The 25,439-nt window shown below is 39.4% G+C and overlaps 2 protein-coding genes across 4 annotated transcripts in view; one reads left to right on the forward strand and one right to left on the reverse strand.

Annotated features, from left to right (window-relative positions):
- Positions 1-2,022: 2,022 nt before the first annotated feature.
- On the reverse strand, positions 2,023-8,257 carry LOC115056672 (transmembrane protein 263-like). Its single transcript, XM_029523316.1, has 3 exons — positions 8,185-8,257; positions 6,649-6,775; positions 2,023-3,919 (listed from the first exon to the last, which is right to left on the reverse strand). The coding sequence occupies exons 1-3, from the start codon at positions 8,188-8,190 to the stop codon at positions 3,639-3,641; spliced, it is 414 nt and encodes a 137-aa protein (XP_029379176.1). The 5' UTR covers positions 8,191-8,257; the 3' UTR covers positions 2,023-3,638.
- Positions 8,258-16,465: 8,208 nt separating this feature from the next.
- The window catches only part of LOC115056663 (anoctamin-1-like), a 60,747-nt gene continuing 51,773 nt past the window's right edge, over positions 16,466-25,439 (forward strand). For all 3 annotated transcript variants that reach the window (XM_029523290.1, XM_029523291.1, XM_029523292.1), the window contains exons 1-3: positions 16,466-16,612; positions 20,766-21,158; positions 25,273-25,371. In XM_029523290.1, coding sequence (XP_029379150.1) covers positions 16,508-16,612; positions 20,766-21,158; positions 25,273-25,371 — 597 coding nt within the window. In that variant the 5' untranslated portion in view covers positions 16,466-16,507. The remainder of the gene's footprint in view (positions 16,613-20,765; positions 21,159-25,272; positions 25,372-25,439) is intronic.

The raw sequence follows: 25,439 nt of genomic DNA on the forward strand, positions 1-25,439 counted from the left end.
CAGAATTCTGACTTCATAGTGCCCTTAACAACATAATCTTCCTCATGTTCCAAATTGTTCTGTAGCTCTTTAATGTCTTTTTCACATCGGCTTTACTGATATTGGGTCGTTAATGTTTGCTTTTTGACCACAGACTCCCAGACATAGTTATGACATTGTGTCACCAAATAGACCACAAAAAGCAACACTCAAATTTGTTAACTGATAAGTGACAAATACTAGTTCCATTTTCACTCATCTTTTACTTGAATCTTTATTTCTTTTTACAGATCTGTCATTTCCAAGTAAGAACCACTCCAAACAAAAATAATCATTATTTACAATACAAATTCTTTCTCTTCATTCATATAGAACTGCCTATTACATATTTTCATTTTGTGTGTTCAAATGGGATACATTAAACTTAACTGGAAACGATTGGAGATGAATGAAATGAATGCTTTCCCTGTCGGGAATCACATAGCTCTTTACAGGAAATTATTCGAGACAACTATGAGCTGATTATCAAAGTTATACTGTTAAGTCAGAGAGTCAAGGTCTCAGTCTGAGTCCAACACTGACCTGTTCCCAAAGCAGAGTATAAAAATCACTGGCGCCAATTGTTTTTCGGCAACAAACACAAACAGGTTACAAGTGTAATGTGGAACAACAATAAAGACTCCAGGTTCACAGTTACAGAAAACTACTTAATGTGTAAACAAACCAAATACATTCACTATGTTAATTGCAGCATTTATGAAATGTGATTCTACAGAAATGTATACTCTATTTGAGTACAGGAAATATCATACACATACAGCAGCAGAAATTATTATATGTAAAGGTTCATAGTCTTAAACCTAAATATAACCTTCAAATTTAAAGGCAGGTATATAGAAATTGATATGAGCATTGGCTGCTGCAAATAATGTAGGTTGGGTTCACTCTCCTGAAACTAGTGGCTGATATCTAGTTTTAAATTTGGTAAGCAGATTTTTATTTGACTTTGTGTTTGCAAACGTCCTCACATGCGCATACATATTTAAGCTTTATTTCAGCAAACAAACATTTGCCTATATAACTTGTCCAAAAAAGGATTTGTACAGGGGAGATTTTTTTCATTTAAAACGATGCATCACATTTCTCATCATTTGGTTGTAAGACTATTACCAACCCATGTGATAAGACTGGCTGCCCAGCATGTTTTAGGTGTTTACTGCTCCAACACACCTGATTCAAAGGAGTGGCTCCTTATCAGACTTCAGCAGAGCTTGATGATGAGCTGATCATTTGAATCAGGTGTGTCGGAGCAGGAAACATCTAAAGCATCCAGGACAGTGGCCCTCCAGGACCAGAGGTGGTGCCCCCAACTGACCCTAACACACTCCCACAGGAAGACTACCTTATCTGCTCCTACTATCCACTACATTATTGCAGCTCATCACTTATTATTGCTTACGGCCTTTCCCTATGACATTTTTATATTTAAACATGTGCTTTCCTTGTCATCTTTAAACTTTTGTAGGTTTTTACTTACTGACCTGTTTCACTGATGAAAAGCTATTCAAAATGTCAGTTGTTGAAGTTTGTTGTTGAAGTTTGGATGCAATTTCTCAAGTTTAAGTTACCGGGCTGTCATAACAGGCTACATTCACACTGATACATTTTCTTTTTAAAACATTTCAAACAATTTACATCAAACATGACCATAGTGTAAACAGAAAATCCAGTCTGCCAGTGCTTTGATGCTGCACAAATATGAATGAGCAACAGCAGAGACAATAGTAGCAAAGACTCCAAAACTTCAGCATAGTTCATTTAGCGAAAGCAATTTGACCTAAGAAATATTATTATGAACGGTGCCCAAATTGTCCACTCTCAACTTTAGTTGTATGTATCTGGGAAAAGTTTATTTGCAACAGTGAAGGAAGTGTGCTTTTGACTTTGTGAGATTTGGGACACTGAGAGCAAAAGTGAAAACAAAGTTATTAGACTACTTAGATATTTCCAGTGGGAATCAAGAATAAGTGATAAACCTCTACATGTATGTTTCTGAGTTTTTTTTTTTTTTTTTGTTTTTTTTGTTTGCCTAACTTGGCTAATCTTAACTGATCACTGTTGAGAAATATATTTTCTTTGAACTGGGGAAGTTGATTTCAGAGAAAATGGTGCTGTGACAGAGATCAACTGTCTGGGGCCTCTCATTCACTAAGCTTTTCAAAATGCTTGCCTAATTCATACCTGATTACAAAACTGTGTTTTGTCTGTATAATTGAATACTTCGCTAGGTAGAATCAGATGCTGCACCAGCAGATATATGCATTACTTCTGCAGTCACCCACCTATTGAAAAGCAATATAACTACATGAGTGAATACACAGCTGAATTTATACAGAAGATATACAGAAAAAGTAGCTCCAACCACTTGGATTAATTTTATGTACAAATGTCTTGAAATATGGTCAGATCTTCATAAAAGTGAAACATGAACGAGTAATCAATTTTAACTAATAACAGGAAAAATTGTATTGTTCTTGTCCACATTGAAAAACATTAACCAACATTTACAATGTAGCTAGAAATGTTTGTGATGCCAGCAGAAGCTGACTGGACTGTGGTCAGTGCAAACAATTTTTGTAGGAGTTTGTTATGAAAAGTGGCTTATAGCATGGTTTGTGAAAAGCAGAAGATACCGGGTTTGTGATTCACAAGAAACATCAGTTCACATGAATCAGATGAAAAGAGTTTGAAATGAGCTCAGGAAATTTTTAATTCCAGAACCACAATCTGTCCATAAAATTGGAATGAAATGTAAACCTAAACCTGACTACTGGTTTCAAAAAGAAGTCAGATTATATTGAAGTCTATGGGAAAAAGTCCTTACTTCTCATTCATTAATTAGCTCAGAAAAAGTATTCCTAAAGATTTTTATAGCAATGGCCAGTCTCTAGTTTCAAGTCTTCAATATAATATGATGTTCACTTTCAAATTTTGGTCCTGTTTGGGGGAAAGTAGTCCAAAGTCTGAACGGTGAACTCATTCCACTCACTCATCCAGAAACAGTTTCTTAAAAAAACAAAACAAACAAACAAACAAAAAAAAAACAAGATTGCTTACAAATTACAAAGTGGAGGCTTTAAAACATTGGATCATAAACCAATTGACATTTGGTCTAAGCTGAAGCTGAAGCAGCTTTGCAGTGATAGTGGCTCAAATGTCCTTCTGTACCAAATGCAGGTCTGATGAGCAGCTATAGTTAGCTATAGCTATAGCAATACTTGGTTTCAGGTTATTGCTATCAAAATCAAGCAAAATCAAGCATCAAATATATATATATATATATATATAGTTAATTTACTTTTGAATCCAGTAATACAAATAAAGTGGCAAATTGCTTGTGTTATCACACAGTTAGTTTCACAACACTGTGTTAGCTTTATGGCACATTGTTTGCCTACAGTGATGAGACAGATGAAGGTCAGGTCAGGTTTAATGATAAGTTAGCATGGAGAATCTGATGATTGAGTCCACTGCCCATTTCTTAACTACTGTATGATGAAAATCCATTGAGTGCTTTTGAGGTATTCTGCTCATGATTCATTACTGGCTTACTCGCGGGCGCGCGCACACACACACACACACACACAGTTCGCAGTCCATCAGTCAGCTTTATCCTTCTTCCTTGGCGTGACTTTACTTGCCACTACTGATCCCACAGCTCCAACACCTCCTGTAACCATGGAGATACTCCCTTTGACCAGACCAACACTGGCTGCAGGCACACTGGTCACAGCTGTCTTGGTCAGTTCAAAACTTTTAGTTCCTACCCATGCAACACTGCCTAGGGTTGCACCAACAACATTTCGTGTTATGCTGAACAGGCCCCCGCCCATTCTCCACATGACTCCACCTTCTGGGTGGGAATGATCCTTATCTGTTTCTGGAACAGAGATACGGATACAAGAAATTGTTAAAAACAGATATAGATAGATAATTTGAAAGATCTCTTTTATTCTCTCACAAGCTACAGTTATCAAAGCAGCTTTATTTATACATATTTATTTATACACATTTCACACCCAAAACCACTCACTGTACTTTACATAAAAACACACATTTGACAGTTAGAATTGGAGAAGCTGGGCAGCACAACAGCATAGCCCACAAGAAGAAGGTTGTGGGTTTGGTTTCTTGGCCTGGGGTCTTTCTGTGTGGAGTTTGCATGTTCTCCCAGTGCCTGCGCGGGTTTCCTACCACCATCCAAAGACATATTTTTGGGTTAACTGGTGACTCTAAATTGTCCATAGGTCTGAGTCTGAGTATGAGTGGTTGTTTGTCTTTGTGTGTTAGCCCTGCAATGGACTGGCAACCTGTCCAGGGTGTACCCTGCCCTCCAGCACACCCCACGACTCGGAAACGGATAAGCGGTGTACCCTGCCCTCACCTAGTGTGAGCTGGGATTGGCTACAACTTGTAAGTTTATCAGCACACCAAGGTTTCAGACTCTGTTTTTAGAGACAGCGGCTGGACAGCAGCGGTGGTTCCCTGGCCTCCTTAAGATTGCTGATGCTTCTATACCAGTATAGAATCAAAAAAAAAAAACAAAAACAAAACAACAAAAAAAAAACAACAATTACTTCTCCAGTCTGACTACTAAACATGGTCACAATTCCAAAAATCTTTTTAAAACCATAAATTCAGTCATACTTCTTTCTCCGAGTGAGGTCTGATTCCTCCATAGAAAGTTGTGAAGGATTCCAAAATAATTTTTCCAGTTTAATAGTGGAAATCTGGCAGCCCTTTGACAATGTAGCCAAAAAATTTATCGGGATGCTGGCTCATATCCACATCCCGATAAATTTTACGTATTGTAATACAGATAAGATCAACCACCTGCCCTTTACATTGCTTGCCTACTTGAATTTATAAGAGTTTTTCAGTTGGCCCTGATATTTTAACTATTACAAACTGCTCCCTTTCTACTGGTATTTTCCCATCCTCTTTGAAATATCTCCCTGTGTATCCTCTTTTAAAAAAGTCATTGCTGAAACACTGTGATTTTGATTTTAGTTTTTGAGGAAGTTTGTTTTTAAGCAAAAATGTTAAGTTAAAAATGACCTTCTGCTGGCAGCTGATTCTGGCATGTACTCCACCCAGTGTGTGGCATAGTGGAAACACACCATGCTGTTAAACCGGGTGAAAAACATAATTGATGTTAGTGATGCCCCGGACAGGTTTAACTCATATTTTAAAAGGCATATGATTTGTATCGCATTAAATCCTGGTTCCTCAAATGCTTTATGCATCTTGTCTTGCCTGGATGAAATTAAAACTTGGATGTCCTGGATTTCTTAAATATGAGTGACTTCAAGACAAAGGTCATTAATTACTCCTCTTGGCCAAAACCCTTACAACACCAGTGACCTCATCTCCAGTTTGGTCATGCTATCCAATCACACCAAGAAAGAACGTTGAAACTTTGATGTTATTCTTGACTCTGAGCTGTCATTTGATTTTCAGGTGACTGGTTTGCACAACTGATAGAGACCTCTGGGATTAAATCTTTTTTTCCATTGGTTTGATTGCTGTAATGCACTCTATTCTGGTATCAGACAGCACAACTGATACAACAAGATTCTAAGTGATATAAAATGCAGTTGCCAGGATTTAAACAGGTTCCAAAAAGATGAGTCTGTAACACTAGTCTTTGTAGCCCTTCACTGGCTACCAATGAGTTTTAGAAAGGCTTTCACATTTTACGACTTAAAAAAAAAAAAGAAAAAAAAAAAAAGCTTTAAATAGTCAGGTTCCAGGGGGTATTTAAGAACTTTAAGATTCTTTTTATAAACCTGATCACTACCTGAGAAGGAAGACCCTTGTGATGTGATGTGAGATTTAATCTCAACATCACATCTTGTCTCAAAAAGTGATTAAACCTTTGCTGTCCATGCTCCCCAGCTGTGGGTCTCAGGCCACCACCGCTCTGTCAGACCATTTAAACAGAATGTTACAACACCATCAATTCATTTTAACAAAATTACCATGATCACCAGGTTTGCTCATGAAGTCAAAATAAAGTTGCCTTTAACCCTAATTTGGTGAAAATGCTGAATGCATAACACACAAACTGAAAGGAGATATCTTCACAACAGAGGAAGCTATCATATACTTTGAACTGCGCTCCACGGGCAATACTAGCTTAATCTCTCACTGATGAAGAATAAACTACTCCACCAAAAAAACATCAGTTTCAGTCAGTGGTCAAAAAGGAGTTAAAGGTGTTCTATTACTTTATGGTAGTGACCACATTAGCAATCTCATTTACTGAGGCATCGCATAGGAGCCAGCAGAGCCAATTCAACTAACCTTTGCCTTCATAAAACATCACTTTTGTGAGTACATAATTTTTACTTTAAAATGTGTCACTTTTGCTGCTTCACTACTCCAAGTTTCTGAAGCTCTGAAAACAGAAGAGGTTTGGAAACTGAACCCTAATTTGAAAAGACTGACAACTAATCAACTACATATCAGACAGTCTGTTTCCTGTTTGAAGCAGTTCACACATGCTCAATGTATAAGAATGATCATATGGCATATTGTCACACTAACTGTACTTTCAATGACAGGAACCATGAGTGTTCATAGACACATAAACATGTGATTCCTCACCATATGTTTCTTCCTCTTGCAGGTAGAGAATGTCCTCCTGCTCTCTGTCCTCACAGCAGTGATGGTTGTAGGTATCAACGGCTAATGAGCAGATTTCCTCCTCCACCTCCTGCTGTGAAGTCAGTACCTGAAATACAGCATGAAGTGTTGATATTGCAAATCCTTTAGAGAGAAGCAGCTGTTGGAATTTAATTATTGCCTCATTATTTTCCTTTTATCAATTAAAAGGGTTACCCCACTCTCAGCCCAACCCTTTCATTCACTTCTTTTATTTTGGCATGTTATAATGTCAACACACTTTGATGTGGAAACTAAATTCAGTCTGTCAAATGTTCAGCAGAGGCAGCACGGCAGCATATTGGTTCCCATCGGTTCCCAGGCTGGGTCCCTTCTGTGCAGCGTTGACATGTTCTCCCTGTGTCTGCGTGGATTTCCTCTCACCATCCAAAGACATGCATGTTTAGCTTAACTGGTGACTCTAAATTGACCTGGTCTGAATGCGAGCGTGAGTGGTTGTTTGTCTTTGTGTGTTGGCCCTGTGATGGACTGGCAACCTGTCCAGGGTGGACCCTGCCCCTGTCCCTGTTAGCTGGAATTGGCTGCAGCAACTTCATGACCCAGAAACAGAAAAAAGTGGTAGAAGATGGATGGATGGAAATGTTCAGCAGGCAGAACTCACACAGTGTGATCTGGGATTGGCTCCAGCACCCCCTGTGACCCGGAAATGGATAACGGTTGAAGAAGAATGAATGAAAATGTTCAGCAATCAGTACTTTCAATCAAAACTTCCTTATAAAATCAATGAGACAGCTCACAAATATATTCTCAGTTTTTATTTCCAATTCCATTCAGACCTTAAAACCCAGAGGGTATGTCAACACAAAGGGAGGGGTTAAAAAGGAGCCTCAAGATAGGACCTTAAACCCTTCCATTCCCAACTCACAACCTCCACATTTCATCAAACAAGTAAAGCTAAAAGTCGTCAAGGTTGTCCTCTTGAGACCTAAGTAGCTATAAATGCACGCAAATGTGTGTGATGAGCCTCAAACCATCCTTGAGGAAAGAGCTTAGCTCTGCCTCTACACCAAAAGACACCTATCAAAAACACTGAGGTAAAATCGGCCACGGCTCGCTGCATGTCAAAATGTGTGAAATTGTGATCAGTTTCTGCATTCCGCTAAATTTCTTATTCGGCACAAAACGTAGTTATGATTTTTAAGTCAGAGGAAAATAATGAATATTGATACATATCAGTTATCTTACTGTTAGGGTTCAAGCAAATAAACAGTTGACATGACAGTGTTTCCCGCGGGGATTGGGAATTTGGTACATTGTGTTAAAATGAGCAGAAATCAGGGAGTCTGGGACCGAGGTTCCATATGTCTAAACACAAATACATTTAGACTCATTTGCAACTAAAACAAAAAACGATACAACAGGCATCCGTGACTTTGTTATTGTGACACTGTAGCGCTGGTGAATATCAGCGGATCATTGACATAGCGTCTTTCCTTCAGAAATGCAGCTCCCTCTTACCTTCATCTCGTTGCGGTGGCTGTTTTGGAGAAATCTTGCTTGCTGTGTTGCTTTTCGCTCTTTCTTCTGTTGGTTTGCTGTCAACATAAAATCGGAAATGACATCAGCTTGTTTAATGTGCGATGGCAAGTGTAATGACTGCGTTCGGCCGCAGATTGTCAGCAGAGCCATAGTCAGAGAGAGAAACCGAGCCAGTGAGAGAGACACAGTGAGAGCAGCCGGGGGGGAGAGAGAACAGGATGGACAGCACATATACTCCAGGAAGAAACAAAGTTAGAGACATGTAAGGCTGTAATGTACATGCATGGGGGGGGCACAGAGAGACAGAGGGAGGGGGAGAGAGGGAGGTGCTCAGTGCAATTCCCAGCAGTCTAGGTCTATAGAGGCACAACTAAAAGAAAAAGAGTAATTATATCTTAAGGCCAATTTTCCCGTACAGGGATTAAGCCTAGTTCTAGATTAATTCACATTTTAATCCAGGATTTATTGATATAGCTCTCTTAGATATGGATTAAAATAGTCTCAGACTAGTCCTAGTCTTGAGTCAAATAATCGCCTGTCTTGAAGAAAGACTAGAGCTAATCCAGGTCTAAATTAAGATTTAAATTGGCCAGGGGCAGGTTTAATTTCAGAGTAAAAGCTGAATGCTTCACTGTGCAGGGTGGAATTGGTTTACCTTGACTACATGTATGTACAAAGATGCATTACACATACAATGCAGCTGAAATCATTTGTAAGGGGAACTCCTATACCTCCTCCCTTACAAGTACATATCACCTTGAGGTTTTTGGCATGTGGAAATGTCCACTGTGAAACAGCAGATTTGTGTGATGTGGGTGAATCAACTGTCTGCAAAATTGTGCACAAAATCTGCAAAGTAATATGTGAACTGAGGAAGGATTACATCAAGTTCCTAGATGCTGTTGATTAGACCACCTACAAGATACAGTTCTATGAATATGGGAATTTCCCTGGAGTAACTGGCTGTATTGATAGATGTCATGTTCCTGTTAAGTGTCCTTCAACAGAAGTTGCTGAACTGTGCAGGAATCTAAAAACTGGTTTTCTGTAAATGTACAAGGTGTCTTTACTCCTGATATGCAGTTCTTCAACATCGTTGCACGTTGGAGTAGTTCAACACACGACTCAAAGATTTTCCAAAACTCCTCTTTGTGTGCTCAGTTGAAAGCAAGAGAACACAGTGGTTATGGACAGACACACTTCTTGTTTACTCTTCATCTGCATCCAGTCAGACCTGACCAGCAACGCTACAACAAAGCCCATATCCGCAGCAGAGGGCTAGTGGAGTGCATGTTTGGCATCTGGAAGAATCGTTTCCAGTGCCTCAGGAATACGTTATGTTTTGAACCAAGAAGATGCTGTATTGTCATTGTGGCAACAGCAGTGCTTTATAATTACCTCAGACAGCATGATTGCATAGACCCACCAAATGAATATTACAATCACCCACATGTTCCCATGGCAGAGGTAGCCAATGGCAGAACTGGACACGCTTACAGAAACAGCTTTGCTTTGCAGCACTTTTCATAGAAAAAGAAACAGCAAAATGCATGTTGAGTGATCCACAAGTGATCCGTTTTTCATTTTTCGTTACGCATTACATTTTTTGTTTTCTACATGTGTATCTATGCATCATATTTTGAAAATAGTGAAAATGAAGGAAATAGATGAAGATGGTTAATTTCTGAATAAATTTTGGTTGAATGTGATTGCATTGTAACATTTTTAATTACAAAAGGCACAAGGTCAACAAGGGCATTGTTGCACAAAACACTGTCTTGTTGCTGTTGCTGCTTCATGGCCTTCTCCATCTTGAGCTCATGTTCTTCTTTTAAATATTTAGCTTACACTCACAGAACTCTAGTGCAAGTTTCTCATGCATAGTCAGTCTTTTCACTCTCGGTCTGCTGTCTTGAATGGAGTTACTGGCTGCAGCTGCCACAGATGCAGAGGGCTGATTTTCTCCACTCTGTTCGAGCTCCTCCGACACCTGATTAAAACTTGTCTGATCTTTTTCGAGAAAAATATTCAAATATTAGACATAAGATTTCAATAGTAGAGGCAATGACAGTATTTTTTTTTATCAGATTGTACTAGTACTATTAGTACTATTAAGATTACCTGCTTAAGAAAATTATATACATTATATCAAATGAACATTCAAGTGTTTCCCCACCTGAACTGTCCAAATGATCATCATCTGGGATACCTCCCAAGGGTTGTTGGCTTTTCAATATTCATTCGCAGTCCATGCATTTCGTTTTTCATTTCTGCTGCTGAATCATGATGTTTAGCTTCAATTGCAGGGTACTTTGAAAGAATTTCCTTCAAAAGCATCTTCTCACTTTCACTAAAGTTTTTGAAACACTTACTTTTCCCTTTCTCAATGCTTGATCATTGGTCAAACTCCTGTTCCACACACACACAGCTAAAATTTACAATAGAAATATTCCACCCCAGGTTTTGAGAGCACTCTCAACTTTGTACCATGTCCACATAGTTAATCTGTTTCGGCTTCCAACACATGACTGGTCCTTGATTACCTTAGTCTAAGACTGTAGCCTGGAACGAGTAAAACTGATGTTAAATAGCATCTAAGAAAGCATTTTGATTAGGTTGGATTAAGTTAAACCAGATTAGTCTAGTCCTAAATATTAGTCTAGTTTTATTTAAGCCCTGTATGGGAAACTGGGCATAAAAGTTTAACTGTATGCTTGATAGCCTGATAGCTCAAAGATCTACCTCCCAATTTACTCTTGGAGACTTTAGGAACCATAAGTAAACCTCCATCCAGAGAGTGACGTCCTGGGACAGTAAGGAACTATGAGCTGAGATATGATGGAGTGGATCATTAAGAGCTTTTGCTTGTTAAGTGAAGGATTTTAAATCAATTATGAATTTTACTGGGAGCCAATGAAGAGAAGCTAGCACAGGAGAAATATAATTTTTTTGTTTCTGTTAAAATTCATGCAGCAGCATTCTGAATCAACTGAAGGCCTTTCAGAAATTTGTTTGGACATCCAGATAGTAATGAGTTACAGTGGTCCAGCCTATGCACGAATGCATAGACTAGTTTTGATGCTCTTGATGAGGAGAGGTAGACAGGCAGGTCGAGCAGGGTGGGTGAGGAGAAAACCAGGAGCAGATTATGACATTGTGGAAACAACACAGCAGCCTGTAGACAAGTAATTTTCTGCTTAAGAATTGTAAAGCCAGTACTCTAGTAATTAAACTCGGAAAAAAAAATAGACTGAGCAACTTTTACGTGCACCAGAGTGACATTTATCCAAAACAATCTGTTCTTTGACTCAAGTAGTAGCGTAAAGTACTTTGTCTAATACTATGAAGAAAAGAATGAAAAAAAAAAAAGAATGATCACATAAATCACACTGCCTCACCTGTTTCTGAAAAGGACTAGGTTTTCATTTTAATTGGAGATACATACCATATGACCTGTGAAGAACTGGCCACCTCGAACATTGGCTGGGATTGGCTCCAGTACCCCCTGTGACCCCGATAAGGGTTATAAAATAAGAAAGATACATCACACATGGATGCTGATTAATTTGGAAATGTGATCAGGTGAAGATTACTGATTCAGCTTTTTGGCAGCCTTTTGTGGTTACTGGTTGATAATTCATTAAAAGTCATGTTTAAAACAGACAATAACAGTCCTTCAGAAGAGGAAAATGATGACCATTCTCTTTGCACCTCGTCTTACTATACAATATCATCATCAATTAAGTCAAAAACATGGACTTGTTGGTTATACTGTTATAATTTTTTATTCTAGGCACCAGATTGCAGGATAATTTATAGTTGCTTGTACAGTTCTGCATCGGTAGAAATATATACTTAAATGGAGACAGAAGTCTGTGTTTCCCCCCGATTCCGTTGTTAGCTAAAGTTACAGTCCAGTGTTTATATTAAATTCATAAATATATAGACTTCATTTGTCATTCAAATGCACACCAAAAATTCACATAAGAATGAAAATTCCATGAGAATATCTCTTGATTACAGGAAATATACGGTTAATCCTGCATGGACAGACTCCCGGTTCAAGGGTCTGGAAGTCATCCAAAAAACAGGATGTCACATCTGCAATTATATTAGTACCCTCCCTCTGGCCAGAGTACAGCCCAAAAAGTCACCACCTCCATCATGCACTCTGTTCTCTTGCAGCTCATCATTATTGGCTGTACACCTCAAATCAGTATCCATGGAGTCCTTTAACACCCCTCTGACACTGAAGAGGTGTCAAAAGGTTGTGCTTTGTCAAAACATTATTTGATTGATGAACACAAAGTCTGGGCCTGAGCAGTGAAGAGCTGAGTTACAGCACAGTATGTGAATTCAAACATCACTTCCTTCTGTTTCCTGTGAGAACTGACGATTGACCCCAACATCTTGCTCCCAACATCTTGCTCCCAGCATCGAGTCAGACACATGATATTCCCTGGGAGACTGTGCTCTACAAGGTCCCTGCTTTCCTTTGCTTGATTCTCTGTATATTTTTTGACTCTTAAAATCTAAAAATACACTTGAGTGCGGATGTTGCTGCTGTGTTACATAAGCTTGTGGGATTGAAGTGTCAGGAATGAGGGGTTGTGCAGAAAGTTTCTGGATCTTAGTTCACACAAAGTAAACAACCATGGAAGAAAGAACAGTTTCCTGGAAGATCTTCACAGAAGAAGTCTACACACAATTAACTTCAAGCTTCATGTCACTTTTTAGTATGCTTGAGTAAAATGTCACAGGTTTCCTGTGCTCCACTTTAAAAGCCAAAACTAACTAGTCAATTACTCAAACTGTATTTAGTCTATTTCCCAGAGTTTTATGCAGCAAAGTAGTCAACATTCCAGCCCCTCATCCATGGAAATAAATCCTGATAATGTTGTTGTTGTTTTATCCTTTTTTCATGCAGCTCCTGAGTGAAGGAAATTTGTTCATATTATGTTGTGTGATCAAGTTTGTAGAGATTCATTATACCAGATTATTTGTCTGGTAATAGGTTGTTGATTAATTCAACATCATAGTAGATTACATTTAAGATAAACATTATCCATATAGTGACAGAAATACACGTTCTATACACGTTCCATAAACCTATACACAGTGCACACATGGACAAGATTCAGATCAGATTTATCAGATTTATTTGTATAGCACCAAATCCTAACAAAGTTACATCAAGGCACTTTAGAGCATGTCTAGACCAAACTCTTTATAAAATAATTTTAAAGAGACCCAACGGATTCCCCCCATGAGCAAGCACTTGGCGACAGTGGCAAGGAAAAACTTCCTTTAAGAGGCAGAAACGTCAGACAGAACCAGGCTCACAGGGCGCAGCCATCTCCCTCAACTGGCTGGGTTGACCCATGGGTTGAGTTGACTAGCCCCATATTCTTCCCACTCCACTCCCACATTTGGCCAATTTAACCCTTTTATGTTCTCCTCAACCGTTTAGTCGAGGCCTATATCTTAAAAACTTTTTTAAAAAATTATTTTGTTATTATTGCCCCAAGGAAATAAAAAAATGCATAGCATTTTTCTTAGTGAGGACATTAAAGGGTTAAAGCCATCCATGATTTTTTTTACATATATTGGTCCTGGGGGAAAATGACACTGTTATATATTATTGCAAAAAAAGAGTTTGATCTAGGCCTGCTCTGTTTGTAGAAGAAACTTTGTTATTATTTGATTTGATAAACAAAGGGAGACATGACAAGGTGCAGTGGCTTGATAAGACAACCCATAGGAAGCTGCTGGACCAGATAATGTATTTGCCTTCTGGAGGACATTTTAATTGACATTTTTGACATCTGTGCAATTGATTCGTCAACCTGGTAGACAAGCTGAATCAAGCTAACCAATTTGGGGATGAACAATGTGTCACGGTGTTGTTGAAGGTGGTGGTGATTATAGGACCCAAATGCAGAAGCCAGACTGGGTGTAGAGGTGAAGAAAGTACTTTAATAGCAAAAGAACCAAAAACTACAAAATAACGGAGAGGCAGGCAGGCAGACCAAACAGAACTACATATGCTGAGGGACCATGAACATAGCCAGGAGACAAAATGTGAACTAGGGGCACAGAGAGACACTGGCCAAAGGACAGGCAGAGAGGCAGGCAGCAAGACAGAAAGACAGCCTCACCAGCGACAAGAGACAAGGATCTAACATGGACTAACCAGGAGACAGGACTTAAATACAGTGACCTGACAAGCCACAGGTGGACCACATTAGGGCAGGGAACACAATCAACAGGAGAGAACAACCAGGAAGTAATGGGCGACACAACAGAACCCAGACTTCAAAATAAAACAGGAAGTGAGACCGAACACACTATATAGAACTCAAAACATGACAAAAGCATGAAACTCAAACCTTAAACAGTGAAACTAAAACCAGACCGAAACTCAAACCCCGACAGTCAAACACAAACCAGACCAAACTCAAAACCTGACCACAAAGAAACTCAAAACATGACAATTTGCTTTGTGACTGGATCCCGAATAGACCCCAGTCTGTCAATATAGGAAAAAAAAAGATCTCCTTGGTCCTTAGATGGGCTTTGTATCATGCACTCATGGCCAAAGAAATTGGCACCCATACCCTCTGATAATGCACCACTTCTCAAGGAAAATTGTTGCAATGGCAAATATTTTGTTATTCTCAACTTTATTTCTTTGGTTTGCTGTAGAAGCAGATAAAAAAAAAGACGCCACTGCTGACAAAGAGACATAAAAAAGCCAGACTGAAGTTTACCAAGACTTCCATGAAGAAACCAAAATCCTTCTGGGAGAATGTCTTGGGGACAGATGAAATGTATATAGAACTTTTTTGTAAGTCATGGCAATGTTTTCCGGAAAACTAAATGAGGCCTTCGAAGAAATTAATATGGTTCCTATGTTATAATTGGGAAGTTCTAACAGTGGTGATTGTAAATAGTACCTTTTCAATGGTTGACGCTCAAGGTGACATTATCAGGCAGCACCTGTTTAGTTCAGTTGAGTGGCACATATGCTTTTGGATGGGTGTATCTTTGCTAGTACCTGCTAACTTTGTCTCTCAACTCAAGAGTAACAATTTTGGACACATGACTTCTGTTCATAAGGTTGATCTGCAGTTCGAAAAATAAGCATTGTGAAATCCCAGCACTCATGTAGTTTTAGTCTATTTGACCTCATTTTAATCACCAAACTAATCAACACAGAAACATAGAACAAAATAGTTTCAGGGTTCAGAAATATTTGAGACTGTGTTGCTACTTCTGGCACTGGATGCTTTGACTCTTTGAACGGCATCATGAAATCCGAATCAAGGAATTTTCGGATGCAGTGTTGTCCCCAGAGTTATAAAGCGAGTTTCCCTCAGAGGTTATGAGTATTCCAGGTAGACAATGACCCCAAATATACTTCAGAAAGCTAGCAGTGGTTTTGCTTGCAGCCATGTCATTTTGTCCTGGAGAGATCCAAAAGAGATGTTTCTTTTTTTTTCTTTTTTTCTTTTTTTTTTGTTGTTGTTGTGGTTGTTTTGATGTTATTTCTATCAAGTAAGAAGAAGAAAATTTTACCATCTCTTTTGTTTTCAAGCATGGCTTTGAGTCAGGTGACTGTCCAGTAGACTCATTGTTTCTTACTTTGTTTTAGTTTTTTAGTGGTACAGTGGTTCTGATGACCCTCTCAGCTGCCTTCACAACCCACTGGAAGTCCTTCAAGTGTTCTGAAATACAGCTGTATTACCAGTGCTGCTGAGTCCTCACAGCTGACCATTAATTCAGTTTGTACTTTTTAGTGTATGTACACACCCCAAAGGTTTTTGTTGACTTATGAGCGTTGTTTGTTTGTGAGCCATGTTGTTATTTCTAATGTATGGAATGCATGGAGTGGCAGAGTTTGGATGAGAGCAAGAGAGAGAGAGATGTTTGGTGTGTGTTGGAGTGGTTGATCTTGTAGTGACTATAGTTGAACAGAGACAGGGAGTAAGGGAGGGCACCTTGTGTTCATTAGAGTTTTATCGTTGTCTAAGTTTAGATCTTGGCTCTGAAACAGCTTCTCAAGTAACACGGCAGCAGGCTCATTTCAGCCACTCCACACAGAGACAGAAACAGAGCCCTCCTCAGAACTTTAAAGGGAGTGACAGAAGAGGGGACAGTTAAAGGAAAATGGGTGGAGAGGGAGGGGAGGAGTCCTTAATACCACACACTGTAATATAAGGAGGCAGAAGACGCACACATAAAATCGAAGCGACACAAACTGGACTATTTCAAACAGCTCCTCATCGCATCAGGCTGGGCAATGACAGAGGAAGCAGAAGTGGAAGTGAACCTGTGTCCGGCCTGGGAGTCTGAAAAACGAACCCCACATTTTCTACAAGATGTTATCTTCCATGGCAAGTTACAGGTGAGAGCCTCCATCTCCATCTGCACTGAAACAAGGGTGCTCAGGCAGAGATGTCCTGGTGTGGATGGTTCAGAGAAATTAATGTATGTTGTGATTTGGGAGAGCTTTGCTGTAAAAAAACAAGCCAAACTATGCAATTTTTAAGTTTCTTTACCCTTATGACCTTTTCTTGTGTAAGTGAAAACTACGTACTTCATGGCAACACAAAACACACAACACACAACTTGAATTGAACATAACAAATGAGATCAAGATGACACACAAGATATGAATGTATTTTTTCATTTAGATTTAGCAACCGATAAAAGAACAATAAAAAACAAAAGAGCCATGATGTTATGTACCTAATATAACAGAGTACAATAAAATCAACCAGAACAATGAACATCAGCAAGAATGAAAAGCACCATAAACAGAGATGTAGAAAGAAATATTTCTCAAGGCAGCAGCTGATTTTTATAGCATGATGATGACCCCACAGTGCAGCAGCATCACTTCAGAGCTCATTCTGCTAGTTGACAGGACAACTGACACTGCACCCCCAACTCGTTAATGGAGTCTCTGGATTCCTTCTGGATTAAAGGAGGAGACATGTGGGCTCCTTCATGAAACATCCAGATTTTGTGCACAGTGTGACTCAAAGTTAAATCTTGAATTCAAAAACTGTGCTGCAGCTTCATAAACATGTTTAAAGGCGTTCAGAATCATCCATCTTGTAGTCAGTGTGATGTTCTCATTATATTTCCATTTCCATTTGTTGCTCTGATACAAAAACTTTCTCACTGACTTACTTGACATTAGATGAGGGTGCTCTGCATAAAATAAGTCTATTTTTGGCATGCTTGAATATCAGTAGAGTTGCAAAATATCTTACTGTGGTGCTTGGTGTCTACTAAACAACATTCTCCAGTACTGTAGATGTCTCCATGATCATTGCCCTGTACTTGAGACCTTAGAGCTGACAGATGTGTAGTTTGTTGTATAAAAAAACAAAACAAAACCTGCAACGATAATGTCCAAACACTTTATCTACCTGTGGGATGGATTCAACTACAAATGGGCCAGTAGCGCACTGGTTGGCAACAGCTGGTGCCCGTTGCCTTAGGTTAGGTAACTGAATAAGTTATCTAACCAGAGTCATTGTTGTCCAAAAACCTGGCAATTAATATTTCTTTTAGAACCATGATTCAACAACAATCACTGCAGACTTTTTTGTCCAGACTCTCACAACATTCACCTGAGTTGCAAGAAAATATTTTCCCATTAAACAGTATGAAAACAGAAAAATTCAGTAACTTTCAATCCCACTTCTGGTGACCAAGGCATTGCAGCTACTCTCTTATTCTAATTTTATCTTTGGAGAAAAAGTGTCATATGCACTACCATGAATAATTATCATAATATCATAAATATTTCATCATGTGCTGAGCTGTAGTAGCAGGACTGTTGTCCATTTGGTGATAAACCTAATTAGATGCTCAGTATACTTTTTCTTTTGCTTGATGCTTCTTGCTGTAATCATTGTGAAATCATGACTCACAGGCTGTGAACTCACTTTGTAATGTTTTTAACATGATTAAATATAGGCTTCCTTCCCTTCTCACCTCTCCTTTCACCTACTCTCATTTGTCCCCTTTCCTCTCTCCATGTAAAAATTAAAAACAAATTCAACATCAGCTGATGTCACCTTATCTTTAGTCCTCCTCTTCAACATAAATACCCAAATTAACATCAGGCTTATTCATCTCCACCATCTGTAGAAGAATGTATGCAATCAAAAGCCTGTAACATTGCTTAACTCGATACTGTATTTAATGAACATAATGCACATACTAGGTGTAGGTATTTTCTGGTGCAGTATAAATGCATGCAAGCAGAAGAGGAAGATATTAATACGCATGTGAGAGGGACTTAATGATTTTTACTTCGACCTGCAGTCAAATATTTAACAGGCACGCCAGAAGAAGAAGAAACGTAATGTGCTGAGGTCATGGCACAGCTCATAATTCACACACTATTTATGTCTCTAAAGAATTTACGAAGAAGCACTGCAGTGGGCATAACAGCTGCCACCCCTGTCCACACCCCATTCCCAACTGCTCCTGATACTCTTATTTTCAGTCACCACATCACCATGCATATCTAAATGAATAAATATTTAGAAAATTCTGAGGTCATATCGAAATCCACCAGGACCCTCAAAATAGGGCATTGTGCCAAACATGAATTGGCTTCCATAATACAAAACAAGGCAGCCAACAACTGATGGCCTGCCACACAGCTACATCTGGAGCTCCAGATGTAAGTCAGAGCTCTATTTGTTTGAAATTGAACCTAAACAAATCAGTGATCAATGTAATTTACTTGTATGCTTAACTGGATTACAGAGTGATACTATAGTTACTAAAGTAACATAAAAGATACAAGAACAGTCTGCCCACAGAGTCAAGTTAAGGATGTTATTTAAAATACTGATGACAAAATAAAAGTGAAATAAAAGCACAAAGAGCTACAGCAGTACTACTGCACTTGTGACAGCAGGCAACAATGTTAACAGCAAAATGGAGTCCAGTTGAGATGTGAACTTTTCAATACATTATAGCTGTAACACCCAAATTATTATTATTACTATGCCATATATATAATTTAAAAAGCATAGAGTATAATCAACATCTCAAATATAATTACAACACAATCAAAGACAGGGGCTAAAACATGAGCCAAAGGAAGTCCACTTACTCTTACTTTCTGTTTTTTCTGTTTTATGACCTGCCCACCACTGCTGTTTGCGCCCCTTTGACAGGTGAAAAATATTATCAGGATGATAAGATTAAACTTTTGAGAGACAGACGTTTTAGAAGTTATTTGTGACCAGATTGACAACTAGATGATGCACTGCATTAATGAAAACTTTTGCTCTCTGTGCTGACAAGGTTTTATTATCAAAATGGTTAAGGTTGGAGGAAACATGAGAGACTCTGCAAAATATTTGCACCTCAGTCATACTCTGGGGATGAGTCTGTTGAGACTAAAATGATGGACGAGCATTATCAGTACAATGTGTGCATCTTTAAAATTTTGTGGGGTTTTTTCCTTGTTGGGCAGAGTGGTTATCGCTATTGCCCCATGACAAGAAGGTCGTGGGTTCGGTTCACGCTTCTGGGGCCTTTCTGTGCAGAGTTTGCTTGTTCTCCCTGCATGCATGGTTTTCCTCTGGGTACTTAAGTTTCCTTCCACCGTCCAAAGACATGCATGTTTGTGTTAATTGGTGACTACAAATTGTCTGTAGGTCTGAGTGTGAGTGTGAATGGTTGTTTGTCTCTGTCTCTGTGCGTTGGCCCTGTGATGGACTGGCAACCTGTCCAGGGTGTACTCCACCCTCGTCCATTGTGAGTTGGGACTAGCTCCAGCACCCTCCACGACCCTGAAACGGATAAGCGGTAGAAGATGAGTGAGTGAGTCATGTCGCTTGTTTGTGTGTAAATGGCAGTGCCTGACACAATGGTAATCGGTGTGCTTATACAAACTCTGCCCTGACATGTTTTCAGGTTCATTTTCCCCTTGACCCCATAAACTGGCCAGTCAGACTGTTCATCTGTTTTTGTGAGACTGCAATTGGTACACTGCAGTTTAAGGTGAAAATGCTCAGTCATGGCAATTGCAGTTTATTGGGCTCATGATAAGCCTCGTATTGTACAAAACAACACATGTACAAGATTTTACATTTAGAAACAGCTCTTACTTGAGCAAATGTATTGTTGGTGTGTCTGGCAGCAATGGATGCACGAGAAAATAACTGTCCAGTTGGAGCACAGTTTGTAAATTATACACTCAGCACAACACAGAGGGCAGACAGACAGACAGGACTAGTGCTGCCATTTACTATGTACTTGTATGAGTGAGTGTCCCATTTGTCCAACTGAACCCTATTATGTTACCAGCATGATAGGGTTCAGGTAGCCATCTAATCATCAAGTAGAAAGCTTTAGTTTTAAAGCATAAATTATTTTTATTATTATTTTTTTTTTTCATAAAACAGGAGAGAAACATAACTGGTCAAATAAACAAATACCTATAACTCTACATGCTATGAACTGTGTCCTAAATCCTCATCCCTCAACCCTCCTATCTTCTCCTATGTGCACACTGCCAGCTGTTGAAGGCTCTAACTCCAGGGGAGAATACCCGTTGCCACCACGGCCTCTATTTCCAGGATGGTCAGCGCCGGGTAGACTACATCCTCACCTACCCTGTGAAGAAGCCTGGTGGGGGCCGCTCCTGTCGACAGCCAGCACATCTGCTGACTGAAAATGCTTTTGCCCGCAGCCTTCGCCGTGGCCCCAACAGCCGTCACCAACATATTCAACATCACCAATCACAAGGGACAAGAGCTTCATCGGCCATGCCGTCATCATCGGTGGTTGACATGGAGCTGGGTTGTCCCGGAGAAATGCTTAATGGCCATGAGCATCACAAAGCATTAAGGAGGGAGGAGTTTGAGGGAAAACTGAGAGAAATGGGACTGGAGATAGAGAAGGAGGAAGATGTAAGTTTAAATCTCTTTACATTTATTTTTTATGAAAACATCCAGCACTGCCCACATTCTATTTCTGCAATTGTCTACTTTAACCTCATACTTAATGATTTAATGCAGTTGGCAAGGTTAGGTCTCCCATCATTTATACCATTTCACACATTTCTGTCCATCATTCCTACTTCAGGAGGTCCCTTTTTTCCAATGTAGTCTTTACCGCTGATGTTGACCCGCGTTCAGTGTGTCAGTGATCATAACTGGTTAAAGCAAAGGAATGACCACAACAAATCAGTAAGATAGAAAATGATGGGCCACAGGCCCGAAGTCAGCCAGAAACTACTGATCAAATTATGTCTTCTAGAAAATTAATATGGGATCAATGTTGGAACAATATCTTGCCTGCATATTCTATTTCAAGCCAATTCAATAGATCTTGTCTTCCATGGATTTGCTTTAGTGTTTAGCAGTGAAGCCAGACTAGGTCTAGTTTTAAGATTGTGTTTTTTAAAGCTCAATTAGTTCATATTTGGGTGCTTGTAATTTAATGAATAACATGCTATGTGATTATTCCATTAAAATTAAACCACACTTATCATATTTGCAGTGAAAGAAAAGATAAATAGTTCTATAAATAATAGATTTACAAACATTAGCATCAGCTATGCAGTACTACACTTCCCATGAGTGCATCTGTTCCCACATAGCCTTGGCCTCTTTCTGTGGTGGCTCTGATGGGTCAACCCACTGCCACCTCAGAAAGCACATGCAAACAGAAAAGCTTTTTTGACTGTGGGTACATTTGCTTCCTCTAGTGTTTTGTTTTGTTTTCCAGTTAGCACACAATTTCCCTGTATAGGGACATTGTATACGGTAAGGTGTACATTGGGTGTATAGGGACAATGTCCCTGTATAGGGACTGCTGGGGGATGCACTGAGAACCGCTCTCTTTCTCTCCTCCCCCAATGTAGGTATATCACACCATTACATCAAACTAGCTTTGTTTTTTCCTTTACTTTGTGTTTCTAGTTCCTGTCCTTTCTCTCTCTGTTCTAATCCTACAGATGGTGAATCATACATAAACACATTTGATTTGTCCCTGTATAGGGACATTGTGTGTAAATATATACAATATGTAAATACAACTTTGCTACTGATTTCTACTTCTGCTTCAGTTCATTCAGCATCTTACATCTGGAAAATATAATTTGTATCAAATCAAATGTGTTTATGTACTGATACTTACCAAAACGGATTTACTTCGAGGACTTTCCACAGAAAGTATGCCCAGGCCAGACTTTCTATAGAATTGTTTAAAAAGGCCCAAAAACATCTCAACGTAGGAAAAAAATTTTGGTCACAGTGGAGCAGCACCAGGTGCTGAGCAAACATGATTCACCATCTGCAGGATTAGAACAGAGAGAGAAAGGATAGGAACTAGAAACACAAAGTGAAGGAAAAAACAAAGCTAGTTTGATGTAATGGTGTGATATACCTACATTGGGGGAGGAGAGAAAGAGAGAGGTACTCAGTGCATCCCCCAGCAGTCCCTATACAGGGACATTGTCCCTATACACCCAATGTACACCTTACCGTATACAATGAACTAGCATAGCATAGCTGAAGAGTAATTAAACTTTAATATTCAGCTACGGGTTTCTCTCAAAGAAAGACTTTAAGCTTTAGGTTGAGAGAATAGAGAGAGTGTTTCCATCCAAACTGACAGTTGGCTTCATGGTAGAGGAACCTTATAGCTGAAAGATTTGCCTCGTGATTTACTCTTGGAGACTTGAGGAAGAACAAGTAAACCAACCTCCAGAGAGCAAAGTGACCTACTGGGTCAGTAAGCAACTATGAGTAACTATGAGCTCTCATAGATATGATGGAGCTTGGTCCTTAAGACCTTTGTATGTTAGAAGAAGGATATTAAATTCTAATCTGAATTTCACCATGAGCCAATGAAGAGAAGCTAACACAGGAGAAATGTAGTCTTTTTTTCAGGTTCCTGTTAATATTTGTGCAGCAGTACCCTCTGAACCCTAACCCTGACCTTCTGAATGAACTGAATGGTTTTGAGCAGAGGAACGGCAGTCAGATGGGCAGTGGCAGGAACCCGAGAAGGGGTGTCTGGAGATCACTGGAGTGGAGAGGGGTGACAAGGAAGGAAGCAAGGGGCAAATCCAGGAAAAGCAGTCGGGCTGAAGCAGGAAGCATAGCCAACGCAGGGAATTAGATGAGCACAATATTCCCATGTCAGCGTTGAAAATGCGGGAGCCAGAACTCTACTGTACCACATAGTTAACTGAACAGTCTGATGATTTGTGATTGGAGCGAATGGGCAGAAATACTGCAGCTGATGAGATGAGGTTCAGGTGTGTCCCCTGTACACTGAATCCGCCCCAGGATAGAGAAGGAGATACATATATGGAGAGACCGCAGACGGGTGGAAAAAAAAAAAAAAAGCCGAGGATGGGGGTCCATCATAACAATTAGCTACAATATTTCTAATTCTTAAGGTTGAAAAAATGGCAGGTGCTGCAGTTTTTACTATTATTATTTAAATGTGAATCCCTGGTTTATATACTCAAATTAAGAGTATTTGATCCTTCTAAAAGATCATAATCAACAGTCCGTAATCTGAATCCCCTGAATTCCTGCACTGGGAATGAATGCCATGGCTGTCCTGACTCTGAATGTTTGTCTGGTACTGCTATTCTTCACCCACAATGCTGTGTACTTTTTATAACTCAACCAATGAGACATTTATTTTAGTTTATATGGTGCTGTCATTAGACAACACGGTTAATGATTTATATATGCATTTTAAACTTCAGTACAGCAAGCCTTGAGGTAGGGTCTTCTGCAGTGCATAGGAAATAAATTTTAAATGAATTATTCACCCCTTGAATGCTCTCTAATCCTCTGTCTCATTCAGCTTCTACTACTTATCCGTTTTTGGATCATGGGGGCTGCTGGGGTCTATCCTAGCCAATGCTCTGGGTGAGGATCGGGTACACCCTGGCCAGGTCATCAGTCCATCCCAGGGCAAACACACAGAGACAGACAGAGACAAACAACCACTCACACTCAGACCTACGGGCAATTTTGAGCCACCAATTAACCCAAACATGTACATCTTTGGATGGAGGGAGGAAACCCACGGAGACACGGGTTAAACATGCAAACTCCACACAGAAAGGCCCCAGGCCAGGAACCCAACCTTCTTGTGAGCCAGCAGCGTAAACAACTATGCCCCTGTTCTGCCCAATGCAATGTATATTTGCATATACTTTGGTGCTATCAATAAGCCAATTTCTTCAGAGTTCATGTCTCCCTGTCTGTAGGCAGGTGTCTGGTCCAGTAGGCAGACTCTTCCCAGCTGCAAATAAGATAAATTCAGAAAGATACACTGAGATAAAATAGGACTTTGTCGGTTAAAAAACGAAATTTGGAGAAAAACACAAAAAAACTACATTAAATTCTTGCACACACACACACACAAAGGAAATTACACAAAATGACAAAATGCAAATGACACCTCCAATAACTGCACAAAACACATCAGTCAGCAACAATACGCACACAGCAGCATATTTTCCTTTGGATTATGATCTCAGTTAGCAGTGCGCTGATTTTGGTTTAGCAAATGGATGGTCTAATGTGCGAAAGAGTTCTTTTGCTTGTTGCATCAGAATTGAGGGACTCAATAATCCAGCCGTTTAGCAGTTAACATGGTATATAAATGCTATCTAAACTCTCCATCCAAACAGCACCTTTTAATAAAACTATATATTTAATTCAATACAATTTGAAAAGTAGATCATACCAAAATGAACAAAGTGTGATTTTGATCATGTATTCATTTACTAGTTACTGGGACTGGTCACTATGTCCCATAGTGCTATAAGAAACAGGTTACATTGATATTCATAAGTCCATTTAAATATGTTTTTCTACAATAGGCATTGATTCACAATCTGTTTCAAAATATTTCCCTAATATGCTGCACCTCTTTCTTTTGTAAAGATTATTGTGTACTCAATGACACCTATTTTAAAGAGTTCTGTTTCATGTGTATATATCAAAATATATTCTACATCTGTGTCTGTTTGTATGTTGTGGCTCTTAGACGAAGATTCAAGGGGTGGGCTTTGTGAAAATTCATGCTCCCTGGAATGTCCTCTGTCGAGAGGCCGAGTTCATGAAGCTGAAGATGCCCACAAGGAAGGTGAGACTTCATGTCCCTGTCTGTCCATCTGAGTTAGTACTATGAGTAGTTATGCAGTTTGATTATCA

The sequence above is a fragment of the Echeneis naucrates genome, chromosome 16 (assembly GCF_900963305.1).
Source record: "Echeneis naucrates chromosome 16, fEcheNa1.1, whole genome shotgun sequence".
NCBI lineage: Eukaryota > Metazoa > Chordata > Actinopteri > Carangiformes > Echeneidae > Echeneis > Echeneis naucrates.

Excerpts from the sequence above, each read along its gene's own strand:
- LOC115056672 (XM_029523316.1), bottom strand. Across the intron at positions 3,920-6,648 it reads GCAAGAGGAAGAAACATATG|AAACAGATAAGGATCATTCC; the intron begins GTGAGGAATCAC and ends TCTCTGTTCCAG.